Genomic DNA, 25,676 nt, shown 5'->3' on the forward strand with positions numbered 1-25,676 from the left:
GTTTCTGCACACACTTCAGGTTCCTCCGTAATGGTAAGTGGGCAGGCTGTCCTAGGAGGTGAAGAAATGTCCAGAGCTCATCTGAACTCCTGTCCCCCTTGGATGGGGTATTCAGAAGCCAGGAAAGCCAGGCTTGGAGCATGTGATTTCCCAAATAGAAGACCCATTAAGAAAGATTATAGAGAATGACCAAAAGATTCCAAATCCAGCATTAGGTCCCAAGGCCTCACACACAGGACTGTGGAGCCTCCGTCTGAAATCCAGATAGCTGGGGTTCACAGACACCAGCGGCTCAGGTGTCAGGCAAGAAGTAAGACTTCAGGATCTGCAGCCCTGGGCTCCCAGGGGGGCTCTGCGAGCTGCCTGAACTTGGACAAGTCATTTAATTCCCGAGAATCTCAGGTCCTCCTCTGGAGAAGGGGAACTAAAATTATACCCTACTCCCAGCCTTACTGTGAGGATTCGGTGTAAGGGGAAGCCCATTACAGCCTACAGCCCTAATTTTTAATAGGTGTGCGTGAGACAGAGGCCTCATTATTACTAGGTGAGAGAGCGGGAGCTGGGATCACCTACCTGTGCGTGGAGGAGGCTCCCTCAAGCACCCCAGTATCAGCGACGTGGGAAAAGCACGTGGAGCTCCCACCGCGCAAGGCGCAAGCGCAGAACAGGCGCTTACCAAGCTGGGTGCACTCCCAGTGGCCCCGCCCTCCCCATAGAGCCTCAGACACAAAGCTTCACACCTTTATTGCGCCTGGGGGCGTCCGGGGCCTCAGGGGTGTTCGTAGCCCGTGGGCAGAGGGTTGACGTGGCTGTTGTGGAACAGAGTGTGGTTACCGTCCCCCCAGGGGAAGGGCTGTGGAGAGAGCAGAGGGAGCGCGCGTGAGCGCCGTGGGTCCGGAGTCCGCGCCTCCCCCGCCACGCTCCCCACGCACTCCGCAGCACCCCGGGGCCGCCCGCGCGCCCGTCCCGCGTACCTTGGTGCGGATGCGGAGGTGCTGGTAGGGACGGAACTCGGGGCGCGGGCGGTGGCCTGAGTGGAGATAGGAGTTGAAGGTGCAGAGGGCCACGCTGGGCAGCGCCAGCACTAAGCTCAGCAGGCGCCAGGTGCGAGCTGCGGAGGGAGTGGGGTGAGCGCGGAGGGCCTGGGGCGGCGGGCCCGGGAACGGGTGGGCAGGGTAGGGGAGCCCCGGGGTCCGCCCGCTCCCCATTCACCTCCTGCCCCTCCGTGGCCTCCTTTGGCAGCGCTGGCCAAGCCCCGGGTCAGGGGCCTCAGAGGCAGACCCATGGCGGTGCGGAGAGCCGGGAACCAGCGCTGTCCTCGCTCCCTTTACCGTGGCCTGGGGTCCCCTCCCCTCTCTGGGCCAATCACCTGTTAAGTCTGGAGCGCGAGCGGCTATTTTTAGGGGTTTCTATATTTAAAATGGGTCCTGACTGGCTTGAGATCGTCTCCAGACAGCTGTTGTCCTGTGCCTCTCATTTTGGCAAAGGGGCATTTAAAGTACAACATGCCATTCTTTTTATATAGTTGCAGGGAAACTATTTTGTTCCCTATTCTATGCCTGGTGGCTGGCACACGGTTGGGCTTTAATAAATATTTGTAGAATGAATTAAGTGTCTTTTTGAGTCTCAGTTTTTTCAGCTGTAAAATGTATAATTCGTACCTGAAAAGATTTTTTGAATAATGGAGGTGGGGGGATCTCACTATATTGTCCAGGCTGGTATCTCAGCTGTTGTGTCCAGACGTATCTCAGCTGTTGGTGGTGAAGGAGGTGAAGGCATGACTCAAGGGTCAGTTTCTCTTGTGACCTCTTCCTGGAATGCTGCATACTGTGACCACATTTTCTTTTTTTTTTTTTTTTTTGAGACGGAGTCTCGCTCTGTCGCCCAGGCTGGAGTGCAGTGGCCAGATCTCAGCTCACTGCAAGCCCCGCCTCCCGGGTTTATGCCATTCTCCTGCCTCAGCCTCCGGAGTAGCTGGGACTACAGGCGCCCGCCACCTCGCCCGGCTCGTTTTTTGTATTTTTTAGTAGAGACGGGGTTTCACTGTGTTAGCCAGGATGGTCTCGATCTCCTGACCTCGTGATCCACCCGTCTCGGCCTCCCAAAGTGCTGGGATTACAGGCTTGAGCCACCGCGCCCTGCCTGTGACCACATTTTCTTTTCTTTTTTTTTTTTTTTTTGAGACGGAGTCTCGCTCTGTCACCCAGGCTGGAGTGCTGTGGCCGGATCTCAGCTCACTGCAAGCTCCGCCTCCCGGGTTCACGCCATTCTCCTGTCTCAGCCTCCCGAGTAGCTGGGACTACAGGCGCCGCCACGTCGCCCGGCTGGTTTTTTGTAGTTTTTAGTAGAGACGGGGTTTCACCGTGTTAGCCAGGATGGTCTCGATCTCCTGACCTCGTGATCCGCCCGTCTCGGCCTCACAAAGTGCTGGGATTACAGGCTTGAGCCACCGCGCCCTGCCTGTGACCACATTTTCTAAAGCAAAGATTGATTACAACATGTGATCTACTAAGTATAAATGTTTATGGGGGCCCTAGGGACAGTGTATTTGAAATTGGAATTGTCCTGGAAAAATTGTCCTGGTGTGGAACTCTTGGGCTCAGGTGATCCTTCCGCAGTGCTGGGATTACAGGCATGAGCCACCGCACATGCCTGTACATGTAAGGGCCACCGCACCCGGCCCTTACATGATTTTTATGAAGTTTATGTAAGGTAGGAATGTATCAACCTGGATTTTGCCAGGTAACAGTAGTTCAGTATATGTATTAGTCACAGTTCTTTGCAAAGAACAGAACTCTCACTAGTTTTAAAAGATAGGTAATCGGCCGGGCACGGTGGCTCAAGCCTGTAATCCCAGCACTTTGGGAGGCCGAGGCGGGTGGATCACGAGGTCAGGAGATCGAGACCCTCCTGGCTAACATGGTGAAACCCCGTCTCTACTAAAAATACAAAAAAAAAAAAAAAAAAAAAAAAAAAAACTAGCCGGGCGTGGTGGCGGGCGCCTGTAGTCCCAGCTACTCGGAGGCTGAGGCGGGAGAATGGCGGGAACCCGGGAGGCGGAGCTTGCAGTGAGCCGAGATCGCGCCACTGCACTCCAGCCTGGGCGACACAGCGAGACTCCGTCTCAAAAAAAAAAAAAAAAAAAAAAAAAAAAAAAAGATAGATAATTGAGAATCTTAGGTAGCTCACTATGTCTGGTATAGCCAGAGAGGCCTACAGTCTCCACAGTCAGAAACAAGTCATTCCATTGGCCAGCTGCAGTGACACCCCCACAGCTCACACTGCTGGAGCCTGGATGCCAAAAGCTTCATTAAGGCTGTCCTGGAAAGCCAGAATCTTCCAGTCTCATCCCCTCTTGAAAACGGATTATTCATGTAACCTGTATCCTGGGTCGCTCTTTTCTGAAAGAATTATGTGATTGAACCAACTGGCAACCCCTAGGTGCCCCAGCTGCAGGAGGGGTTGGGAAACTGAGCTCTGGATTCTGCCTTAGGGAGGCAGGAATTGTAGGGAAAATCTCCAGGTCTAGGATGAGTATTCAAAAGGTTCCAGGCAGCCACAAGCCTGACAGGTGTCTACTGCAAAGTGCATTATTTCAATCTGAAAAATACGACTGCTTGGAGAAAGAAAGCCTACACAGGGCTGGTGTGAACCCTCTATCAAAGCAGGTCACGAGAAAGCCACAAGACCAGGCAGGGATGACATCTGCCTATTCTGTCCTCAGCACCCGGCATGGGCCTTGGCATGAAGTAGGTGTTCTAAAAATATGTATGTAATGAATGCTTGAACCTTGTTACTTTGGTTAACCCTACAGCAATGCCTTTTCAGAATTACAATCCAATAGGAAGCTTCCAGCTTTCATCAAGGGCTGATGTACTAATATGAACTTAATATATAAAAGAAAAATGAATTATATAGACATATAATATGAATTTAATATATAAAAGAAAAACGAGGAAGGCACACTTTCAAGAAGGGTCTCTCTATACCAGTTTCTTGTTGGTAATAAACTGAAGAGTAGGTTCCACCCAACTTTAGGCTGCTGCTGCTACTTTTTTGAAAAATAACCTCCTTGAGCAGTCAAATGTTAATACAATGTTACAAAAATTATTCCTGAGCTCTCACTGAGCTATAACAGAATTATTCCTACAGTTGTTTTCCCAACTGGACTTTGGCATTGTTGCAGAGAAGATGGGGCCCTATTCCAGTTCAAGATACCTGGCATCTCCCTCTACACATAGCGCCCTCCCTACATATATAAGATAATGGCTCCTGGAGAAAAGATATGAAGACAGGTATTTTTACTTGAAAAAGTTCTAGAGGCCGGGCATGATGGCCCACGATTGTAATCCCAGCACTTTGGGAAGCCGAGGAGGGCGGATCACTTGAGGTCAAGACTTCAAAGCCTGCCTGGCCAACATGGTGAAACTCTGTCTCTACTAAAAAATACAAAAATTAGCTGGGTGTGGTGACGTGTGCCTGTAGTCCCAGCTACTCGGGAGGCTGAGCAGGAGAATCACATGATCCCAGGAGGTGGAGGTTGCAGTGAGCCAAGATTGTGCCACTGCACTTCAGCCTGGGTGACAGAGTAAGACTGTCTCAAAAAAAAAAAAAAAAAAAAAAAAAAAAGGAAGGAAGGAAGAAAAAGTTCTGGCCCCTCAGAGTTTTGGTGGTTGTTGCCAAACAATTCCCTGGGAATTCCCATCCCTTTGTTCTCAGCTTGGGAGCTCCTGTGGAGAGGTTTTCTTGCTGAGACATTGAGAATGCCCTGAGGAGGGCCACTCCTGTCCTGGGCTGCTCAGGTAGTCTGTGCTTTTCTGGCCTGTCCCCATCTTACCTGCCTCTCTAGAAGGTGTGCAGAGCTGTCTCTTCCAGGCTGTGCACTCACCATTGTTTTTGTAAGTTCTCACTCACACAGTTCAGTAACCTGGCTGCTGCCAACACTTTCAGTTTCTAGAGGTTTACTTTTTCCTCCACTATAGGCAGAGGGAAGAACAAACTCACCAGGTCCTCAATAAACCCTGGAGGGCAGCATCTCAGCCTCTTTTCAGACATATCTCAGCTGTTGGTGGTGAAGGAGGTGAAGGCATGACTCAGGGTCAGTTTCTCTTGTGTCCTCTTCCTGGAATGCTGCATACTGTGACCACATTTTCTAAAGCAAAGATTGATTACAACATGTGATCTACTAAGTATAAATGTTTATGGGGGCCCTAGGGACAGCGTATTTGAAATTGGAATTGTCCTGGAAAAACAACTGTATGGTGATACAGGACATGGGTTAGCTAGAATGAACAGGTAGAAAGAGTTGGAGCTCAGACAGCATTGGGGTGGGGTCCAGTGGCAACAGGGGCATAGATTCTAAATAAACAGGGCTCTGAGCTCCCTCTGCACTTGGGATGGGCCAGCAGCTATGTAATAGTGGATATCTACTGTTTTGTGTCATATGACCAATACATCTATGCCTTTGTTTCTGATACTGACACACACCCTACTGCCCACCTTAATCTCAGTTCACAGTTCAAGTGGGATGGACTCCCTCCTCCAGCTCCAAGAAGGGCCACATGATCCAGGCCTACCCAATCAGAGCATTCTATTCTCCAGGCCACAGTGATATTTTTTTTTTTTTTTTTTTTTTTTTTTGAGACAGAGTCTCACTCTGTCCGCCAAGCTGGAGTGCAGTGGTGCAGTCTCGGCTCACTGCAACCCCTGCTGCCCATGTTCAAGTGATTATTCTGCCTCAGCCAGCCTCCTGAGTTACTGGGATTACAGGTGTACACCACCACGCTTGGCTACTTTTTTGTATTTTTAGTAGAGATGGGGTTTCACCATGTTGGCCAGGCTGGTCTTGAACTTCTGACCTCAAGTGATCTGCCTGTCTCGGCCTCCCAAAGTGCTAGGACTACAGGCATGAGCCACCCGAAAAAAGAGCCCACATTGCCAAGACAATTCTAAGCCAAAAGAACAAAACTGAAGGCATCATGCTACCTGACTTCAAACTATACTACAAGGCTACAGTAACCAAAACAGCATGGTACTGGTACCAAAACAGAGATATAGACCAATGGAATAGAACAGAGCCTTCAGAAATAATACCGCATATCTACAACCAACTGACCTTTGATAAACCTGACAAAAACAAGAAATGGGGAAAGGATTCCCTATTTAATAAATGGTGCTGGGAAAACTGGCTAGCCATATGTGGAAAGCTGAAACTGGATCCTTTCCTTATACCTTATATAAAAATTAAGTCAAGATGGATTAGAGACTTAAATATTAGACCTAAAACCATAAAAACCCTAGAAGAAAACCTAGGCAATACCATTCAGGACATAGACATAGGCAAGGACTTCATGTCTAAAACACCAAAAGAAATGGCAACAAAAGCCAAAATTGACAAATGGGATCTAATTAAACTAAAGAGTTTCTGCACAGCAAAAGAAACTACGATCAGAGTGAACAGGCAACCTACAGAATGGGAGAAAATTTTTGCAATCTACTCATCTGACAAAGGGCTAATATCCAGAACCTACAAAGAACTCAAACAAATTTACAAGAAAAAAACAACCCCATCAAAAAGTGGGTGAAGGATATGAACAGACACTTCTCAAAAGAAGACATTTATGCAGCCAACAGACACATGAAAAAAAGCTCATCACTACTTGCCATCAGAGAAATGCAAATCAAAACCACAATGAGATACCATCTCACACCAGTTAGAATGGCAATCATTAAAAAGTCAGGAAACAACAGGTGCTGGAGAGGATGTGGAGAAATAGGAACACTTTTACACTGTTGGTGGGACCATGAACTAGTTCAACCATTGTGGAAGACAGTGTGGCGATTCCTCAAGGATCTAGAACTAGAATTACCACTTCACCCAGCCATCCCATTACTGGGTATATACCCAAAGGATTATAAATCACGCTGCTATAAAGACACATGCACACGTATGTTTATTGCAGTGCTATTCACAATAGCAAAGACTTGGAACCAACCCAAATGTCCATAAATGACAGACTGGATTAAGAAAATGTGGCGCACAATACACCATGGAATACTATGCAGCCATAAAAAAAGATGAGTTCATGTCTTTTGTGGGGACATGAATGCAGCTGGAAACCATCATTCTCAGCAAACTATCACAAGAACAGAAAACCAAACACTGTATGCTCTCACTCATAGGTGGGAATTGAACAATGAGAACACCTGGACACAGGAAGGAGAACATCACACACCGGGGCCTGTTGTGGGGTGGGGGATGGGGGAGGGATAGCATTAGGAGATATACCTAATATAAATGACAAGTTAATGGGTACAGCACACTAACATGGCACATGTATACACATGTAACAAACCTGCACGTTGTGCACATGTACCCTAGAACTTAAAAGTATAATAAAAAATAAAAATAAATAAATAATATATTAATCACTAATATTAAGACAACACAATATTATTCTTGTCCACATCAAGAATATACCTTGTATATTATTATCACTTCGCTAGTATACCTTTGCCTACTACCTACCTAAATCCTTTTGTTATTTTAGTTATTTTAGAGACACAGGGTCTCACTCTGTCGTCCTTGCTGGGGTGCAGTGGCCTGATCATAGCTCACTGCAGCCTTGAACTCTCTGACTCAAGCGATCCTTCAGCCTCACCCTCCTGAGTAGCTGGGGCTACAGGCCAGCGCCACCACACCAGCTCGTTTTATTTTTATTTCACAGAGACACAGTCTTGCTATGTTGCCCAGGCTGGTCTCAAATTCTTTGGGCTCACGTGATCCTCCCACCTCGGTCTCCTAAAGTGCTGGGATTACAGGCGTGAGTCACCGCCCGCAGCCTCACCTGCCTAAATCCCTTAATGCACAAGGGAAAGGAGCGAGAATTCAGGGGAAAACAAAAAAACGAACATACAAAATAGCCCCCAGCACTTTTGAGAAAGATCTGCGGTACAGAAAAGCCGTCCTGAGCGGGTCTGTGTGGAGGGAGGGGACTGCATCTCAGATCCACAGTCCACCCGGGGCTGCAACACGCTAGTTCTACAGTGTTGGGCCAGGTTGGACCTCCGGCTGGAGGCCTTCCACACCGGAAACACTGGTAGGGCTCCTCTCCAGTGTGGGTTTGAGGGCGGCGGAGGAGCTTGCCACTGTCGCCGAAGCCTGGCTCCGGCCTGGCAGAGCGGTCGGACCGCTTTGTGCTGCGAGGCCTCCCGGGTTGGCTCAGGGTAGCCTCGGGCCTGAACCGCCTCCCGCGAGTCCCGTCCAGCACTGGCACAGCTTCTGGGCCCCTTCGCCCACTCCTGCTGAGCTGCCGGCTGGGTGGTTGGCGGAACCTGGGCAACTTCCAGGCCTCCCGGAGGCACTGCAGGCACTGCGGGCAGGGAACGGCCGCTCCCGGGGTGCACGCGCTGGGGCTTGGCCAGGTGCACGTGCTGGGCAGCCGCTGCCGCCCTCCGCACACAGGTGTGGCTTTTCGGCGGGGTGGGTCTCCCTGCGCTGGACCGAGGAGGAGCTCTGGGTGCAACAGAGGCAAGGCTGCTCCCCGGCGTGGGTGTGCCGGTGCGGGAGAAGCTTCCCGCACCCGGAGCAGGAAAAATCTGGCGGACACGGCTGCCCCCAGTTCCCCACGGAGGGCGGATTCGCATCTGGGCTTTGCAGGGGATCTGGAAGGGGTGAGTGGAGGAGGGCTGAGGGCCGGCTGCTCCATGCTGGGGAACGTGGGCGATGAGTGAAGGAGACGAGATGGGGCGCGAGGAGGAATCTGGGGAAGGCTGGGTGGAACCAGAGACTGGAGACTGAGTGGGGGGACAGGATAAAGGAAGGGAAGTTGAGGCAGGAGTGTGGATGGGGGCAGATATTGAAGGAAGGACCCGGGGCTCCCACAAGGCCGGTGCCCGGAGGTGCTGCCCGGGGCGACTGAGCTGGGTGCGAGGCTGATGCTCTCCACGATTCCACACCTGCAGGGCTTCTCCCCTGGGTGCGGGAGGACACGCTGGGAGAGGGAGGTCTTATTGACGCTGTCACCGCAACTGCAGCAGCAGAAGAGACGCTCTCCTGTGTGAATTCACTAGTGGCAGATCAGCTTCCACCGGTCCCCAAAAACTTGCTGGCCCTGGGGACAGACGCAGGGCTTTGGCCGAGCCAGCATCAGAGCTGGCCGCTAAGCCCTTGCCGCACTCCCCGCAGACGAATGGCTTCTCCTGAGTGGACTCGCTGGTGCTTGATGAAGTTGGAGCGGACACAGCAGGTCTTGCCGCACTGGGGACAGCGACAAGGCCTCTCGCCAGTCGCTGTGGACCCACTGGTGCTGGAGGAGGGATGCACTCTGAGTAAAACCCCTCCCGCAGGCCCCGCACTTGCAGGGCTGACGGCCCAGGTGAATCTGACGGTGCTGCAGCAGGTCGGAGCTCTGGCTGAAACGCTTTCCACAGTCAGGGCAGGGGAAAGGCTTCTGGCGAGCACGGCTTTGGAGATGACCGCTCAGGGAGTGACTGCGCGGGAGGCTCTTGCCGCACTCGGCGCAGCTGTGGGGCCTCTGCCGGAGTCAGGCTTCCGGTGGCCAGTAGCTCACAGTCTGGGAGCAGCACCCAGCCCCAGGCCTCAAGGGCTGTCTGGAGAGTTCTCTAATGTAAGACTCTGGGCAATGTCATTTGAAGGTGTTTCCTGAGGCTCTCAGGCATGTCGCTGGGTGTTACCCATCACTAAGTCCGTCCTCTTGGATAAGCTGGTTCTCACTGTTGTGCCTCGTTCCTGCGGAAGGAAAGATTTCAGATCCTGGAACCATCATTCTCTCCAGAGGGAGAGAAAACCACAGAAGAATTTTACTACAAACTGCAAAGGAGACTGCTTTCCGAATCCTACAATCAATGCTTCTTTATTATTATTTTCCTTTTTTTTTTTTTTTTTAAAGACAGGGTCTGTCTTTGTTGCCCAGTATGGAATGCAGTGGTACGATCTCTGCTCACTGCAACCTCTGCCTCCCCAGCTCACGTGAACCTCCCACCTCAGCCTCCCAAGTAGCTGGGACTATAGGTGCACACCACTAGGCCCAGCTTTTTTTTTTTCTTTCTTTTTTTTTTGGTAGAAGCCAGCTTTTTTTTTGTTTTGCTTTGTTTTGTTTTTTTTGTTTTGTTTTTTTTTTTTCTTTTTTTGAGACGGAGTCTCGCTCTGTCGCCCAGGCTGGAGTGCAATGGCCGGATCTCAGCTCACTGCAAGCTCCGCCTCCCGGGTTTACACCATTCTCCTGTCTCAGCCTCCCGAGTAGCTGGGACTACAGGCGCCGCCACGTTGCCCGGCTGGTTTTTTGTAGTTTTTAGTAGAGACGGGGTTTCACCGTGTTAGTCAGGATGGTCTCGATCTCCTGACCTCGTGATCCGCCCGCCTCGGCCTCCCAAAGTGCTGGGATTACAGGCTTGAGCCACCGCGCCCGGCCAGAAGCCAGTTTTTATAATGTTGCCCAATGTTGCCCAAGCTGTTCTCCAACTCCTGGGCTCAAGCAATTGGCCCGCCTAGGCCACCCAAAATGCTGGGATTACAAGCGTGAGCTACCATGCCCGGCATCCTATAATCAATGCTTTCCCCCCCCCCCCCCCCCCCCCCCCGAGTCTTGTTCTGTCACCCAGGCTGGAGTGAAGTGGTGCTATCTATCTTGGCTCACTGCAACCTCCACCTTCTAGGTTCAAGCGATTCTCCTGCCTCAGCCTCCCCAGTAGCTGGGATTATAGATGCCTGCCACCATGCCTGGCTAATTTTTTTTTTTTTATATTTTAGTAGAGACGGGATTTCACCCTGTTGGTCAGGTTGGTCTCAAGCTCCTGACCTCATGATCTGCCCACCTTGGCCTCCCAAAGTGCTGGGATTACCAGGCGTGAGACACTGCACATGGCCAATCAATGGCCAATCTTAATAGTAGGATTTATTTTAAAATTTGGATTGGGGTTATAACACTTTTAGTAGTCTTGGATATTACCATCTTTATCCTGAATGAAAGTGTAGCAAGAGGCTGGGCACAGTGGCTCACGCCTATAATCCCAGCACTTGGGGAGGCTGAGGCCAGAGGATCCCTTGAGCCCAGGAAACCAGCCTGGGCAACAAAGCAAGACCCTGTCTGTATTAAAATTACGAAAGTGTGGTAAGGATCATTTCCTCATTAACCTTGAACATCTAAACACAAACCATCAAAAAGAATCAACTTCAGAAAGCTATTATGGCTTTATTGGTTACGGTGATTAAAAGAAGGGGGCCCCTCGGGTCACAAAGATAATAACTGATTTGTCACAAACCATATTGAAACTCTTTTTTAAAAAGGGTATAGATAACTTTGTAATTTACAATTTTTAACAATCAAATTAGCCAAGAGTAGAGTTTGCAATAGGACTAGAAAATATTCCAGTGACTCATATATAAGTGGGTTAATTTTATCTATTTTCAGGCCTACTAGGCCTATCAGTCTGGATTTTCCATTACTTGGAAATGGGGGCTGGGGAACAGATGCTTCTGGCCACTCTGAGCCCTGGCTTGATCCTTGGGACTCATCTCTCTCTCTCTCTCTCCCTGTTTGTGCGTCACCTCACAGCGGATACCTGGCTCTTATCTCGGGACCTGACCTCCCACTGAGCTCCAAGCCTGCAAAGCATGCTGCCACCCAGGTATTTCCCCCTTAACATCCTGCCATCACTTCAAATGTATTACCCCTATGCCAAAAAATCACTGACTCCTAATTTCACTTTTGTCAGTGGCACCAGTTTCATTTTCTTGGACACCTAAGCTTAAAAACGGTGGAACTTCTTTTGAATCATCCCTCTCCTTCCTTCCCTAGAAGTGAGCTACCATTTAAAAGTGATGTGCTATCATCAGTCACCCGGGAAATGCAAATTAAAACCACAATGAGTGCCCTTATGCACCCACTAAAATCAAGCAGACTAATGATGCTAACTGTTGCTGAGGATATGGAGTCTCACACGTTTGCTGGGGAAATGTAAAATGGCCTGGGCATTTTGGAAACCAGTTTCAGTTAACAGTAAATTAAATGTACACTTACCACATGACTCAATAATTCTACTCTTAGGATTTACCCAAGGAAAGTAAAAACGTACGTCCACACAAAGACTTTTTCACAAATGTGTATATCAGCTTTATTCATAATAGGCATAAGCTAGAAACATCCAAATGTCCATCAATGGGTGGAAGAATAAACAAAGTGTGGTTTACCCATGTAACAGAATACTAGCAACAAAGAGGAATTGCTGTTACCTGCAAGCAATGGATGAATCTCAAAATTATGTTAAACCAGAGAAGCCAGACACAAGAGAATACATAATATATGATTCAATTTCTGTGAAATTCTATTTCTACAAAAAGCAAAACTTATTAATAGGGGCAGAAAGTAGACCAGTGGTTCTCTGCGGCTGGATCAGGGAGAGAGCAGCTGACTGCACAGAGCATGAGAGGGTGATGGCAAAGTTCATTCACATCCTGAATGTGGGTGATGGTTATGCCCGTGTATACATTCACCAAAACCCAGCAACCTGTACACTTAAAATGGGTGTGTTTTATATATAACTTATACTTCAGTAAGGTGTCAACACAGATACGCTAAGCTTTTTCAGAGATGTAACACAGGTAGACAGGAGTATCAGTGCTGATTGGCCAACTATCTTTACAAGATTTTATTAAGCTATAAATAAAATGGAGTTGAAATAGCCAGGATTTACCGTGTACTTACTATGTGACAGGTATCATTCTAAGAGTTTCCACATATTGGTTAGACCTCACAATAACTCTCCAGGACACTAATGATTACCCCATTTTACAGATGAAGAAACTGAGGCATAGGAAGGTTAAATAATTTTAAAAAGCCATATATATGGTAAAAAAATTTTTGGCTCCAGGGAGCTTCCTCTTTACTACTATGCCACAATACTTCTCATTGGGACAATTTTGAAATAGACACACCCCTTCCTCCATAATTTCATCTCCTCTACAAAAAATATTTTCACATTTGCATATTTTATTCAGGCTTTGCCAACATGCATATGCATTTTAACTACTCCATAATCATAGTTTAGACACAGAGCAAGAGGAAGCCATTCCAAGCAACAGAAGAGTCTAATTTTCCTCTCTGAAAGATATACATTTTTTTAACTTATTTTTAAATTATTTCTCATTCATTCATATTATTTCATAATGATCTATTTTAATGGCTTTTTTGTTTGAAATACCATGTTATATTGTATTAATTTCCTTTATTATTGGAATAGATCATTAGTAGAGATAATGCTGTAATGAGCATCTTCATGGAATGCACAGAGCTTAGTTTTTTCCCCTGTGGAATCTTTTTTTTTTTTTTTTTTTTGAGACGGAGTCTCAGTCTGTCACCCAGGCTGGAGTGCAGTGGGGCAATCTCGGCTCACTGCAAGCTCCGCCTCCCGGGTTCCAGCCATTCTCCTGCCTCAGCCTCCCGAGTAGCTGGGACTACAGGCGCCCGCCACCACACCTGGCTAATTTTTTTGTATTTTTAGTAGAGAAGGGGTTTCAGCGTGTTAGCCAGGATGGTCTCGATCTCCTGACCTCTTGATCCGCCCGCCTCGGCCTCCCAAAGTGGTGGGATTACAGGCGTGAGCGACCACGCCCGGCCTTCCTGTGGAATCTTTTATGTAGGAATCATTCCCAGGAGCGCAGCTGCTGCCCCGTATAAGGGCCTCTGGCCTCACTAAAGCAGCAGCTTTTATATTTATGAATGAGCTACTGTTCAATTTGCTAGTGCCTGAGACTGGTCCAGACTCCAGCCATTCATGGTCTTGAGGACCCTAGGAAGACCAAAGCAATTCCCGCAACACTTCTCTGGTAGTTAACGGGGACATGTTATCGAAATCAGTCCTTGTGCCAATTAAAAGTACCACAGGCTGCCAGAAATTTCCATCTAGTTTTCCACTATCACCCAACATTCTTCCTGTGACTATAACTCCTCTCCTACATTCCTTGTCACCAGGCTTGCCCAGGCTTTCCTGATCTCATCCCTAGATGAGTGTGTGTTTTCCAGTTGGCCTTTTGTGATTTGATTCCCCTCTCTTCCAATGAATGATCTGACACAAGGGCTGTCCAGCATGTTTGTTACTGTAGGGCAGTGCTTCCTGTTTTCACAGCATGGAACCCACAGAAAATGTCACAATTTGAGCAACTCATAGGGATAAAGGGTTGAGACTGCTCCCTACTGGGGGTGCCCGGCCCAGCACTTCGGGCCACCCTAGACCCTACCTATCTGCCTCAGGGGTTAAAGCAGTGGTTCTCAGCACTAGCTGCGCATTAGGATTACCTGGGAGCTTTCAAAATTATTTTGCCTGTGCTGTACCCAGGAATAACAACATACAGCAAAGGTTAAGAACCTTTTTAGCTAAATGGTTATCTGTTTATCCTCAGTTACCTCCACAGCTTATCCTTATACTACAGTGCCTCCTGAGGAATGGGCACACCGTACAGTATTATTATTATTATTATTATTAGAGACAGGCTTTCCCTCTGTTACCCAGGCTGGAGTGCAGTGGCACCATCATGGCTCACTGCGGCCTCGACCTCCTGGGCTCAAGCGATCCTCTCTCAATCTCCTGAGTAGCTGGGATCACAGGTGTGCACCACCACACCTGGCTTGTTTTTCTTTTTTTTTTAAATAATTAGTGGAGACAGGATCTCGTTATGTTGCCTACGCTACTCTCAAACTCTTGGGCTCAATCGATCCTCCGCCTTGGCTTCCCAAAGTGCTGGGATTACAGACGTGAGCCACAACGCCCAGCAGAATACAGAAGTAAAACACTAAGGTCAAGGCCATGTACTGAGGTGTTCAAGGCTCTGAACTGCTGGACTCAATGTCACAAGATAAATTTTAACCTCACCAAACCCTCTCAGCTTAAGAGTATCTGCTACGTTCCGAGAAAGAAAACGGGGCGTGTGAAAAGATGGGTGTTCATGCCTGTGTGTAGGGGGGGCGGTGATGCGGTTAAGAGCAGAACTTGGGGAAGGAGGCTGGGATTTTAATTTAAGGCGGGCAGGTGTGCTACAGTCAGCACTGCCGGAGAATCTCTGGGAAACGGCTCCATCAGGAGAATGGAGGGTGCACGGCCGCAAAGGCGGCGGAGGTGCTGGCCGCCCCTTCCCTCCTGATAACCCCGACGTGCGTGTGGGGTCCACGGAACGCCCAACCAAGCCTCGCCTGGCGCGGGGTCGAGGGGCTTGGCGGTGGCGCGTGCGTGTTCAGAGGCGGAGGCAGTGGGCCCGGGCTGCGGCCCTTCGCTTTTTTTTTTTTGTTTTTTTGTTTTTTTTGAGACGGAGTCTCGCTCTGTTCCCCAGGCTGGGGTGCAGTGGTGAGATCTCGGCTCACTGCAACCCCTGCCTTCCGGGTTCAAGCGCTTCTCCTGCCTCAGCCTCCCGAGTAGCTTGGACCACAGGCGTACGCCACCGCGCCCAACTAATTTTTGTATTTTTAGTAGAGACGGGGTTTCATCACATTGGCCAGGCTGGTCTAGAACTCCTGACCTCGTGATCCGCCCGGGTCGACCTCCCAAAGTGTTGGGATTACGGGCGTAAGCCACCGCACCCGGTCCCTTAGCTCGCTCTTACCTGGTGAGGTCCCGTGCCCGCGTACCTCCCGCACGGCACTTGGGCGTGCGGCCGAGCCGGGAATGCCCCTGCCCCGCGAGCCGCCCCGAGGGACACGGCGGATCGGAACGCAGCCAGGCACGTAGCTCCGTGAAGGGGACGCGGCGAGGACCCGGCCGCCGCGGGGCGTGCGGGGAAACGTGGTCCCCGCAAGGGACTCTGGGAGCTGAAGGCTTCTAGGCCGGGCGCCCGGGGCCCACGCCCCAGAACTAGGATGCCGGGGGTCTCGGGCGTCCTCCCTAGCTTCAAGCCATAGGGCGCTCCATATCCAGCCCGCCCTGCTTGCCTCTCGCTTCCCCCAAATACTGCCCCGACCGGTCCCCCGGCCCCCACCAAGACAGGGAGAAACGACCCAGGCACTGAGGACGCCGCAAACAGCCGCCTGAGACCCAACCCCTCCACTCCCTGACCAGGCTAAGGACGTCGGCGCCAAGCGCATGCGCACGCCCCGGCCTCGCCTCCTCCCACCTTCCGCGCCCCGACGCACGTCTTGCCGGGGAACACAGGGAAGCGAATGACGGCGCGACGGCGACCCCTAGGGGCGGGAGGAGGCTCGAGGAGCCGGGCTGGGGAGCTCCATGGTGCAGGTTGAAGGGGGACATTGGGTCACTGGGCTGGGATTAGGGTAGGGCGAGTGAGGCACTGGCCTCTGGCACAGAATTTAAGGAGGCACCCCAAAATTTAGTAATCAAGATAAACAGACTGGGCGCGGTGGCTCACGCCTGTAATCTCAACAGTTTGGGAGGCCAAGGCGGGAGGATTGCTTGAGGCCAGGAGTTAGAGATCAGCCTGGAGAACAAAGCGAGACTCCCATCTCTACAAACAAATTTAAAATTTAGCCGGGCTTGGTGGTGGGCGCCTGTGGTCCCAGCTACTCAGGATGCTTAAGTTGGAGGATCACTTGAGGCCAGGTGGTTGAAGCTACAGTGAGCTATGATGGCACCTCTGCACTCCAGCCTGGGCAACAGAGCAAGACCATGTCTCTAAAAAAAAAAAAAAAAAAAAAAAAAAGCCAGACGTGGTGGCTCACGCCTGTAATCCCAGCATTTTGGGAGGGCAAGGGTAGTGGATCACTTGAGGTCAAGGGTTCGAGACCAGCCTGGCCAACATGGTGAAACTAAAAAAACAAAAATTACTCTACTAAAAATACAAAAGTTCGCCGGGTGTAGTGGCGCACACCTGTAATCCCAGTTACTTAGGAGACTGAGGCAGGAGAATCACTTGAACCCAGGAGGTGGAGGTTGCATTGAGCCAAGATCATGCCACTGCACTGCAGCCTGGGTGAAAGAGTGAAACCCTGTCTCAAACAACAACAACGACAATAAAACAAAACAAAACAACCCCAAAGTATATTATACGCACACCCTACTGAGTTTGATTCCTGTTCCACCAGTTAATAGCTGTGGGAGTTTGGGCAGTTTGGTGAGTCTAATCTCTGTATCTCAATTTCTTCATCTGTAACATGGCAATAATAACAGCACCTACCTACCTCATAAGGTTGCTGGGAAGATTCAAGGAGATAAGCCACATGAAGAGCTTAGCACAATGTCTGGCTCATGGTAAGTGTTCAGTGAATGTTAGTCAGTTGGTAGCTATGGCAGCCATCTGCTAAAATAGTTCCCAGTGATCCTACTCCTGGTGTTCACACCCTTGTTAGTACCTTCCCACAGTGCACCAGGGTTGGTCTTTGTGACCTGTGGAATACTACAGAAGTTTCTTTCTTTCTTTCTCTTCTCTTTCTTTTCTCTCTCTCTCTCTTTTCTTTTCTTTTTTTTTTTTTTTTGACAGCGTTTTACTCTATCACACAGGCTCTAGTACAGTGGTGTGATCTCAGCTCACTGCAACCTCCATCTCCTGGGTTCAAGCGATTCTTGTGCCTCAGCCTCCCAAGTAACTGGGATTACACACACAGCCACCACACCTGGCTAATTTTTGTAATTTTAGTAGAGATGGGGTTTTGCTATGTTGGCCAGGCTGGTCTCGAACTCCTGACCTTAGGTGATCCACCCACCTCAGCCTCCCAAAGTGCTGGGATTGAGGGCATGAGCCACAGTACCTGACCAGAATTACTTATAATTAGGTTATAAAAGTCATGACAGTGAAAACCTCCCAACTTATTCTGAGGCCAGTATTACCCTACTGTCAAAATCAGACAAAGATATCACAAGAAAACTAGAGACTAATATCTCTTATGAATATAGACATAAAAATCTTCAATAAAATATCAGCAGATAAAATTCAGAAATATATAAAAAGGATAACCAGGTGGGATTTATCCCAGGAATGCACAATTAGCTTAACCTATGAAAATCAATTAATACACTACATCAATATAATAAAGGGAAAACATTAATTATTATTTCAATTGGTGTAAAAATCATTTGACAAAATTCAGCACACTTCATCATAAAAATAGCAAACTAGGAATAGAAGGAAACTCAATTAACATGATAAAGGTCATGTATGAAAAATCCCACTGCCAACATCATACTAACAGTGAGAGAATAAAAGCTTTTCCTCTAAGATCAGGAACAAGAAAGGGATGCCCACTTTTGCCACATCTATTCAGCCTTGTACTGGAAGCTCTCACCAGTTCTTGCCTTGAAGCTCTTGCCATCAGGCAAGGAAAAATAAAAAGCAAGCAAATCAGAAAAGAAGAAGTAAAACTATCTCCATTTACAGATGAGGTAATTTTATAGAAAATCCTGAAGAATCCATGAAAAAAAATCTTGTTAGAGCTAATAAACAAATTATGCAAAGTTGTAGCAACAAAATCAATACACAGAAGTCAGTTGTGTTTCTATACTCTTGATATATTCTATATTCTGGTGTAGTCTATTTTATGCTGCTATAACCACGCCACAGATTTGGTAATTTATAAAGAAAGGAGATTTATTTGACTCACAGTTCTGCAGGTTTAGAGGTCCAACAGCATGGCACCAGCATCAAGGGTTATCCATGGCAGAAGGTGGAAGGGCATTGTGTTAGTCTGTTTTCACACTGCTGTAAGAAACTACCTGAAACTGGGTAATTTATTAAAAAAGAAGAAGAAGAAGAGGAAGAAGAGGAGGAGGAGGAGGAGGAGGAGGAAGAGGAAGAAAGAAGGAGAAGGAGAAGGAGAAGAAGAAGAAGTGGTCAGTTGCGGTGGCTCATGCCTGTAGTCCCAGCACTTTCGGAGCCAAGGTGGGCAGATCACTTGAGGTACAGAGTTCGAGACCAGCCTCGCCAACATGGTAAAACCCTGTCTCTACTAGAAATACAAAAAATTTAGCTGACTGTGGTGGCAGGCACCTGTAATCCCAGCTACTCAGGAGGCTGAGGCAGGATGATAGTTTGAACCTGGGAGGCAGAGGTTGCAGTGAGCTGAGACAGTGCCACTGCACTCCAACCTGGGTGACAGATTGAAACTCGGCTTCAAAAAAAAGAAAAAAAAAGAGGTTTAAGAAACTTACAATCATGGCAGAAGGCAAAGGGGAAGCAAGGCACATCTTCCATGGCAGCAGAAGAGAAAGAGGGAGCAAAGAGGAAGAGCCACACCAGATCTCCTGAGAATTCGATCACGAGAATAGCAAGGGGGAAGTCCACTCCCATGATTCGGTCACCTCCCACCAGGCCATTCCCCCAACATGTGGGGATTACAATTAGAGGCAAGATTTGGGTGGGGACACACAGTCAAACCACATCAGCCATGCAATCATGTGAGACGTGAGACAGAGAGAGAAATGGCGCTGAATTTATCCTTGTATCAGGAGCCCACCCCTGTGATAACTAACTCATTCCCATGATAATGGCATTAATCCACTCATGAGGACAGAACTTTCATGACCTAATCACCTCATAAAGTCCCCATCTCTTAATATTGTTACAATGGCAATTAAATTTCAACATGAGTTGGAGGTGATGTTCAAACCATAACACTCTCAATAAAAATTATACAATAGGCAGGGCGAGGTAGGTCACTCCTATAATCCCAGCACTTTGGGAAGCCCAGGTAGGCAGATCACCTGAGGCAAGGAGTTCGAGACCAGCCTGGCCAACGTGGCAGAACAGTGTCTCTACTAAAAATACAAAAATTAGCCGGGCATGGTGGCACACACCTCTAATCCCAGCTACTCGAGAGGCTGAGGCATGAGAATCCCTTGAACGCAGGAGGCAGAGGTTGCAGTGAGCTGCAATTGTGCCTCTGCACTCCAGCCTCAGCAACAGAGGATCCCTATATCACAACATATATAAAAGTTAACACAAATTGGATCATAGACCTAAATGTTAGAACTCTTAGAATCTTTATAACTTTGAATTAAGCAATGTTTTCTTAGACATGACACCAAAAGCACAAGCAACAAAAGAAAAAATACAGAAACTGAACACCATCAAAATTAAAACCTCTTGTGCTTCATATGACATTATTCTTTAATTTTTTTCTTTTTCTTTCCAAATACCCAGACTTCAAGGAGATTCATAGGACATTATTAAGAAAAGGAGAAGATTAAACAAACAGAAAAGAAAAGGAGAAGATAACCCACGGAGCAGCTGAAAATCTTTGCTAATCATATATCTGGTAAGGGATTTGTACCTAGACTATATAAAGAGCTATTGCAACTCAATGACAAAAAAGACAAATAATCCAATTTAAAAATGGAATTAGGCTGGGCGTGGTGGCTCAACCCTGTAATCCCAGCACTTTGGGAGGCTGAGGTGGGAGGATCACCTGAGGTCAGGAGTTTGAGACCAGCCTGGACAACATGGTGAAACCCCGTCTCTACTAAAAATACAAAAATTGGCTGGGCATGGTGGCATGTGCCTGTAATCCCAGCTACTCAGGAGGCTGAGACAGAAGAATCACTTGAACCCGGGAGGCGGAGGTTGCAGCGAGCCAAGATCTCGCAACTGCACTCCAGCCTAGGCTAGAGAGCAAGACTCAGTCTCAGGAAAAAAAAAGAAAGAGAGAAAGAAATTAATTAGTCAGGTGTGGTGACCTGGCCTCTAGTCCCAGCTACTCAGAAGGCTGAGAATCACTTGAACCATGGAGGTGGAGGATGCAGTGAGCCGAAATTGTGCCACTGCACTCCTGGGCAACAGAGTCCCTGTCTCAAGAAAAAGAAAGAAAAAGAAAAACAATTAAATGGGCAAACGACTTGAATAGACAGTTCAAAGAAGTCATATAAATGGCCAATAATTACATGAAAAGGTATTTGTCCCCGGATAAATGCAACTCAAACTACCAGGTGCCACATCATACACATTAGGGTGGTGATAATAAAAAAGACAGGTAATCAGGCCAGTAGCGGTGGCTCACGCCTGTAATCCCATCACTTTGAGAGACCGAGGTGGGCAAATCACCTGAGCTCAGGAGTTCGAGACCAGCCTGGCCAACATGGTGAAACCTAGTCTCTACTAAAAACACAAAAAATTAGCCAGGCATGGTGGCGGGTGCCTGTAGTCCCAACTACTCGGGAGGCTGAGGCAGGAGAATCGCTTGGACCTGGAAGGTGAAGGCTGAAGTGAGCTGAGATCGCACCACTGCACTCCAGCCTGAGCAACAGAGGGAGACTCCATCTCAAACAATAATAATAATAATAATAATAATAATATTTAAAAATAATATATTTAAAATAATATTTTTAAAATGATAATATTTACAGGTGGTGGTTCATGCCTGTAATCCCAGCACTTTGGGAGGCCGAGGCGGATCACCTGAGGTCAGGAGTTTGAGACCAGCCTGGTCAACTTGGTGAAACTCCATCTCTACTAAAAATACAAACATTTGCTGGGTGTGGTGACAGGCACCTACAATCCCAGTTACTTGGGAGGCTGAGGCAGGAGAATCACTTGAACCTGGGAGGCATAGGTTGCAGTGAGCTGAGATCACGCTACTGCACTCCAGCCTGGGTGACAGAGTGAGACTCCGACTGAAAAAAAAAAAAGACAGGTAATTAACAAGTTTTTATGAGAATGTGGAGAGATGGAACCCTCACACATGGCTGGTTGGAATGTAAAATCGTACACTAACTTTGGAAAATAGTCTGGCAGTTCCTCAGATGTTTAAACATAGAGTTCTATGATCCAGCAATTTCCCTTCTAGATATGTAACCATGAGAAATAAAAGCGTATTCCACAAAATACTTGTACATGAATATTCATAGCAGCATTATTCATAGTAGCCCCAGAGTGGAAACAACCCAAATGTCCGTCAACTGATGACTGAAGAAATAAAAGTGGCATATCCATGTCTTAGTCTGTTTTGTGTTTCATCATAGAATACCTAAGGCTGGATAATTTATAAAGAATAGAAATATCTTTCTTTCAGTTCTAGAGGTTGGGAAGTCCAAGGTCAAGGGCCCTGCATCTGGTGAGGGCCTTCTTTCTGCCTCATCCCACAGCAGAAAGCAGAAGGGCAAGACAGTGCAAGAGAGGGGGTGGGGGGGCAGAACCCATCCTTGATAACTAACCTACTCATGCAATAATGCCATTAATCCATTCATGAGAGAAGAGCCCACATAACCTAATCACTTCTTAAAGTTCCCACGTCTCAACAGTTGCATTGGAGGTTAAGTTTCCAACACATGAACTCTGGGGGGACATGTTCAAACCACAGTAATCCATAAAGTGAAACCGTATTATTCCTAATAAAAAGAAATGAGATGCTACGGTGTGGATGAACCTTGATAACATTACACTATGTGAAAGAAGCCAGACACAAAAGATCATGCACTGTATGATTCCATTTATATGACTTGTCCAGAATAGGTCATCTGTAGAGATAAGATGTAGAGTAGTGGTTGCCTAGGGTTGGGGGATAGGGGGTGTTATGGACTGAATGTTTGTATCGCTCCCAAATTTATACATTGAAGTTTAACCCCCAGTGTGACTGTATTTGATGACAGGGCCTGGCTGGGCATGGCACCTCACGCCTGTAATCCCAGCACTTTGGGAGGCTGAGGCAAGCAGATCACCTGAGGTCAGGAGTTCGAGACCAACCTGGCCAACATGGTGAAATACCGTCTCTACTAAAAATTCCAAAAAATTAGCCGGGTGTGGTGGCAGACGTCTGTAATCCCAGCTACTTGGGAGGCTGAGGCAAGAGAATGGCTTGAACCCAGGAGACGGAGGTTGCAGTGAGCCGAGACTGTGCCATTGCACTGCAGCCTGGGCAAAAGGAATGAAACTCCCTCTCAAAAAAAAAAAAAAAAAAAAAAAAGGGCCTGTGAGAAGGTGACCTTAAATAAGGTCATCAAGATGAGGGACTTCCAAGAGGAGTGCTGGCGATTAAGAGAGCTGGGGCCAGGTGCGGTGGCTTACACCTGTAATCCAGCACTTTGAGAGGCCAAATTGGGAGGATCCCTTGAGCCTAGGAGTTCGAGACCAGCCTGGGCAACATAACAAGACCTTGCCTCTGTTTGTAAATTCAATTAAAAAAAAAAAAGGGAGAAAACTGCGAGGAGATAAAAAAAAAAAAAAAGAAAGGGCCAAGGCCAGGTGTGGTGGCTCACACCTGTAATCCCAGCACTTTGGGAGGCCAAGAGGGGCGGATCACAAGGTCAGGAGATCGAGACCATCCTGGCTAACACGGTGAAACTCTGTCTCTACTAAAAATACAAACAAACAAACAAAAAACTAGCTGAGTGGTGTGGTGGCATGTGCCTGTGGTCCCAGCTACTCAGGAGACTGAAGCAGGAGAATCACTTGAACCTGGGAGGTGGAAGTTGCAGTGAGCCGAGATCGTGACACTGCTCTCCAGCCTAGGTGACAGAGTGAGAGTCCATCTCAAAAAAAAAAAAGAGAGAGAGAAAAAAAGGGCCAAATAATTCAGTTCTAAGCTTTGGAATTTCTTTTTTGTTGTTCTTTTTTATTTTGAGGGGAAAATGTTGAAGCAATTTAAAAGTGTACCGTAGAGAATAAATACAGTGATATTGTTACTAAAAAAAAATCTAAAAACCAAAAACCCAAAACCCAAGAACAAAACCTTCCCAGGGTGCTGACAAAGCCCTGAATCTCCAGGCTGCAAACATTCTCCCAGCTGCTCATTTGTGAGGATCCAGTGACGTGTGCCCACCGCTAGGAAGCGAGGGCACCTGCTGGTGTGGAGCAGCCATGCTGAGGGTGCGGCGAAGCCTGTAATGGATGCAGTTCTCTGCGCTCTGCCCTGTGCTCTCTCTGATGTCTTCCACACCCCCACCTCTTCACCCTCCCCGGGGCTTTCTTCTCTACCCATCTAGGGACTACAGCCCAGAAAAATGCTACCACACCACACATTGCATTTAGTTGTCACAACTCTCTAGTCTCCATTATTCCAGAGCATCACTTCAACCATTTCTTGATTCTGATTACCTTAAAACTGTTTGTTACACACCTGTAGTACCAGCACTTTGGGAAACTGAGGTGGGAGGACTGCTTGAGCCCAGGAGTTCGGGGCCATCCTGGGCAACATAGCAAAACCCCTGTCTCAACAAAAAAATTTAAAAATTAGCTGGGTGTGGTGGCATGTGCCTGTAGTCCCAGCTACTTGGGAGGCTGACACAGGAGTATCACCTGAGCCCAGGAGGTCGAGGCTGCAGTGGGCTGTGGTCGTGTGGTTGCACCACTGCACCCTAGTCTGGGTGAGAGAGTGAGACCCTATCTCAAAAAACCATAAAAACCTTTTTGTTATTGGGATGGCACTGCTCCAAGGCCTTCCAGAGCTAGGGACTATATGGACATTTACACACATCTGCGTGCACATACACATATACACACCCATACTAATTTCTATGTCTATCTAAACACTTTCTGAAAATCCTGAGTCTACTCCTATACCTCCAGTTCCAATTCGACACACAAGTGCCACCCACATTCTCTCCCTTTCCTGATCTGTGTCTCGGTTTTCTCTGACACTGAGAAACCTGACTGTCATTATCTTTCATATGCGTACATATTTGACCAATAGCTGGTGGAAGCAGTTTCTTATCTCTCTTGCCATCTCCTTCCCGTGGCTGATGCCCTCCTAATCCTATCAGGTTCTGCCACGGGGAGCCAGGCCACCCTCTCGTGTGGACACCCTCCCCCCGCCTGCTGGAGCTCTGATGCGCGCTCTGGCCTCCTGCGTCTCACTCCCCACACCCAGCAGATGCCTCTTTGGCTCTGCCTGCCCTTAGAGGCTGTAAGACAGCATTGTTCAGGAAAAGGAGGAAAGGGAATGGGTGTAGGAAAGGAAGAGCAGATCTCCTTTGAAGAATTCTCTTTTAAAAAAAAATATATAGAGAGAGGCAGGGTCTCACTCTGTTGCCCAGGCTGGGGTGCAGTGGCACAATCCTAGCTCACTGCAGTCTCAAACTCCTGGGCTCAAGCTGTCCTCCTGCCTCAGCCTCCTGAATAGCTGAACTACAGTGAATCACCACCCCTAGCTAGTTTTTTAATTTTTTCTAGAGATGGGATTTGCTATGTTGCTCAGGCTAGTCTCGAACTCCTGGGCTCAAACTGTCCTCCCACCTCAGCATCTCAAAGTGCTGGGATTATAGGTGTGAGCCACCACCTTTTTGTTTTCTAATTTACTATATTTCTAGTAAGCCATTGACTTAGAAACCAGATTCACTAATTCATTCATTTACCCTTTCATGATACAAAATTTTTTAACTGAGTGAGGTCTTTCCTGAGAATTGAGGGCATGAGCTTTGGTGCATGGACTTGGAAATCTCTGCTTCCTGAACTCCTAGGGGCTCCCTTTACTTCATTCACTCCTGGAGCTCAGCAAGGTTCTGAATCAGGGAGGTTGGCCAGCCTGGGAGAGGTCACCCACGCCAGGAGGTCTCAGTACCTCTCTTTTTATCCTATCACTTGGGAATCCTCTAGGATCTGTCTCAGGGAGTCTCTGGTTAACCCTGAGACATGAGTGGTGCGGTTGAGACTCCTGGGGTCCAGGAGAGGAGGAGTCTGGCATTCTCTGCTGACAGGATTCCTGGAATCCCAATCCTGGCTCCTTCTAGCCGATCCTAGCAGGAAACACTGGGAGCCTGGGAGCCTCTGGGTCCAAATTTTTGCCCAGATGATG

The 25,676-nt window shown here is 48.1% G+C and overlaps 2 protein-coding genes across 2 annotated transcripts; both read right to left on the reverse strand.

Annotated features, from left to right (window-relative positions):
* Positions 1 to 727: 727 nt before the first annotated feature.
* LOC104661582 (cytochrome c oxidase subunit 6A2, mitochondrial) lies at positions 728 to 1,373 on the reverse strand. Its single transcript, XM_010362275.2, has 3 exons — positions 1,213 to 1,373; positions 975 to 1,111; positions 728 to 853 (listed from the first exon to the last, which is right to left on the reverse strand). The coding sequence occupies exons 1-3, from the start codon at positions 1,283 to 1,285 to the stop codon at positions 770 to 772; spliced, it is 294 nt and encodes a 97-aa protein (XP_010360577.1). The 5' UTR covers positions 1,286 to 1,373; the 3' UTR covers positions 728 to 769.
* A 6,337-nt stretch (positions 1,374 to 7,710) lies between these two features.
* Positions 7,711 to 9,009, reverse strand: ZNF843 (zinc finger protein 843). The gene has a single exon (XM_030925469.1). The coding sequence runs from the start codon at positions 8,644 to 8,646 to the stop codon at positions 7,861 to 7,863; it is 786 nt and encodes a 261-aa protein (XP_030781329.1). The 5' UTR covers positions 8,647 to 9,009; the 3' UTR covers positions 7,711 to 7,860.
* Positions 9,010 to 25,676: the final 16,667 nt, after the last annotated feature.

The sequence above is a fragment of the Rhinopithecus roxellana genome, chromosome 20 (assembly GCF_007565055.1).
Source record: "Rhinopithecus roxellana isolate Shanxi Qingling chromosome 20, ASM756505v1, whole genome shotgun sequence".
NCBI lineage: Eukaryota > Metazoa > Chordata > Mammalia > Primates > Cercopithecidae > Rhinopithecus > Rhinopithecus roxellana.

Bases quoted from the DNA above. Each gene is read 5' to 3' on its own strand.
- LOC104661582 (XM_010362275.2), bottom strand. From the start codon at position 1,285: ATGGGTCTGCCTCTGAGGCCCCTGACCCGGGGCTTGGCCAGCGCTGCC. The intron at 1,112-1,212 runs GTGAATGGGGAG...CTCCCTCCGCAG, and splicing joins AGGCCACGGAGGGGCAGGAG to CTCGCACCTGGCGCCTGCTG. The intron at 854-974 runs GTACGCGGGACG...CTCTCTCCACAG, and splicing joins ACCTCCGCATCCGCACCAAG to CCCTTCCCCTGGGGGGACGG.
- ZNF843 (XM_030925469.1), bottom strand. From the start codon at position 8,646: ATGCGAATCCGCCCTCCGTGGGGAACTGGGGGCAGCCGTGTCCGCCAG.